Source organism: Charadrius vociferus, unplaced genomic scaffold (assembly GCF_000708025.1).
Source record: "Charadrius vociferus isolate BGI_N301 unplaced genomic scaffold, ASM70802v2 scaffold623, whole genome shotgun sequence".
In the NCBI taxonomy this organism is placed as follows: domain Eukaryota; kingdom Metazoa; phylum Chordata; class Aves; order Charadriiformes; family Charadriidae; genus Charadrius; species Charadrius vociferus.
In genome coordinates, this window is record NW_009647679.1 from 52016 (window position 1) to 53926 (window position 1911).

Sequence of the window (1911 nt, forward strand, 5' to 3'; positions counted from 1 at the left end):
CGGGGCGATGAGCTTTCAGTCAGGGGAGGTGGGAGGTGTGTTGTGGACCCTGGAATTAGTGGGGGGTGTGAGCCCAGAGACGGCCGACGGGGCTGCAGCCCCTCCTGTCCCCCGTGCCCAGCTGCTTCTGGTTTTACCTTGCGTTGCGTTTTGGTTTTTTGCTCTTCCGCATGCTTTGAAGCAGAGATCAAGAGACCAAGTAATCAGCTTCTACTTTAATGTGCAAATGGTGCTCACTTGATTTTTTTAAAAAAAGAAACCAAAATAGAACCACGGAACCGGCAGACCCGCTCTGTGGGTCCCGGCCGCTCCGTGGGCCCCGGCCGCGATGCGCGGCGGTGAGAGGTTTTGGGGAAATGTCTCCACGTTGAGCACTGGGAGGGTCGGGTCTCTCCGGGAGAGCTCGATGCCAAGAGGCGGCTGTTGAGCTTCGGTGACCGCATTGACCCACAGCGTTTTTTAGCTTCTTGTGGTGTGAAAACCTGCGGCTCTTTGTCGCAGTTCGGGTTTTGTGAAAGTCATCTCCTCCTCCCGGGCTGCGACCATGCAACAGAAGCAGCTTCGGCCCCGTCCTCCTCCACCAGCAGCCGTCTCCTCTCGTCTTTTACTTTGCTTTCCTTCCCAACAGCCCAGACACCAAAATTCAGCCCGCGCTCGGTGGGTGTTGCAGTTCCTGCTGCTCTCAGCTCCCGGTGGCACTGGGAAGCAGTCTCCAGCTGAAAAAGATCTCAACTCCTTTCTCTCCAAAACTTTTTGGAAAGTACTCTTGGAAAGTTGTTTTCTTATTTTTCTTATTTTCTGCAAAGTCAAAATTCACATCGCATTTTTCCCAGTTTTCATTTCCCAAATGGTGCGTTTTGTGTTTTCCTGCCCTTCGCTGTCGCTGTGGGAATGGCTGCGGCCGCGGGGACAGGGACACAGCAACGCGCCGGGGAGTGGGGAAGAGCACGGGCGAGAAACAGTAGAAATTCAAATGCTTGAAGCTAACGAGATTGGATCCAATTTGTGTTGGAAAGCTGTGACTGCATGAGAGGTGCTCCCTGTCTGCAAGTTGTAGGGTGCAAACGACTTGAGATTTTTCTGGCGTTTTCTCTCCAACTCGTTTTTTAACGACTCACCGGGGAAGGCTTTTGCAGGAGAGAGGGCTGCGGTTTGCAGCGGGGCCCGGCAGCATTTCCAGGTCTCGGTGGTGTGTTCGGCGGGTGCTGGGGACACAAGGGGGTTGGCAGCGCCCTGGCGGCTCTGCGGCGTCTCTTCCTCTGCTTCACCTCCCCATCTCCCATTAAGACAGAATCCGCACAGTGTGTCCCTGTGCCTGCACTGCAGCGGGAGGCGCGTGCCCTTCCCCGGCGCTGCGCCGGAGCAGGGTTTGTCCTCGGCTCCCGGGACGTGCCGGGATGTGCCGGGGTGGCCGCTGACCCCCCCTGTGCCCGCAGATCGCCTCCCTGCTCAAGGACCACGAGCGCATCCAGGCCGGGCAGACCAGCGCGCCCAGCGATGATGACAGCGACATCAAGAAAATCAAGAAGGTGGGTGGTGGTGGTGGCGGGTGAGCGGCGCGGGGGGCAGCGGCAGAGGGTCCTGCCCTCGCCCGGCCTCTGGGAAAGCCTCCGCTGGTCCGGGGTGCCCGCTGCCCCGCACAGGGGATGCGGGGTCGAAGCCTGCGGGCTTGGGGCAACGGGGAGCAGCCGCACGCGCGGTCAGAGCTCTGGGCACAGACCGGGATGTGCTGCGGGTGCTCCTCTACATGAGGAAGGTTTGGAAGCTTTTCCAGGTGTCTTAATACCTCTGTGTGTGGTTTTGGGTGCCCAGACGGGTGCTGGCTCCAGGGGAGCTGTGGTGCCGCGGTTCGCCGGGCGGTTGTGGGGTGCTGGGTAGGGCTGAGCACCCGGCAGGCTGGGGGCCCCCGTG

The 1911-nt window shown here is 59.6% G+C and overlaps 1 protein-coding gene across 1 annotated transcript in view; it reads left to right on the forward strand.

The window, feature by feature from the left end:
• RASGRF1 (Ras protein-specific guanine nucleotide-releasing factor 1) overlaps positions 1–1911 on the forward strand; it is a 55013-nt gene that overhangs the window by 17665 nt on the left and 35437 nt on the right. The window contains exon 5 of the mRNA XM_009881155.1: positions 1423–1529. Coding sequence (XP_009879457.1) covers positions 1423–1529 — 107 coding nt within the window. The remainder of the gene's footprint in view (positions 1–1422; positions 1530–1911) is intronic.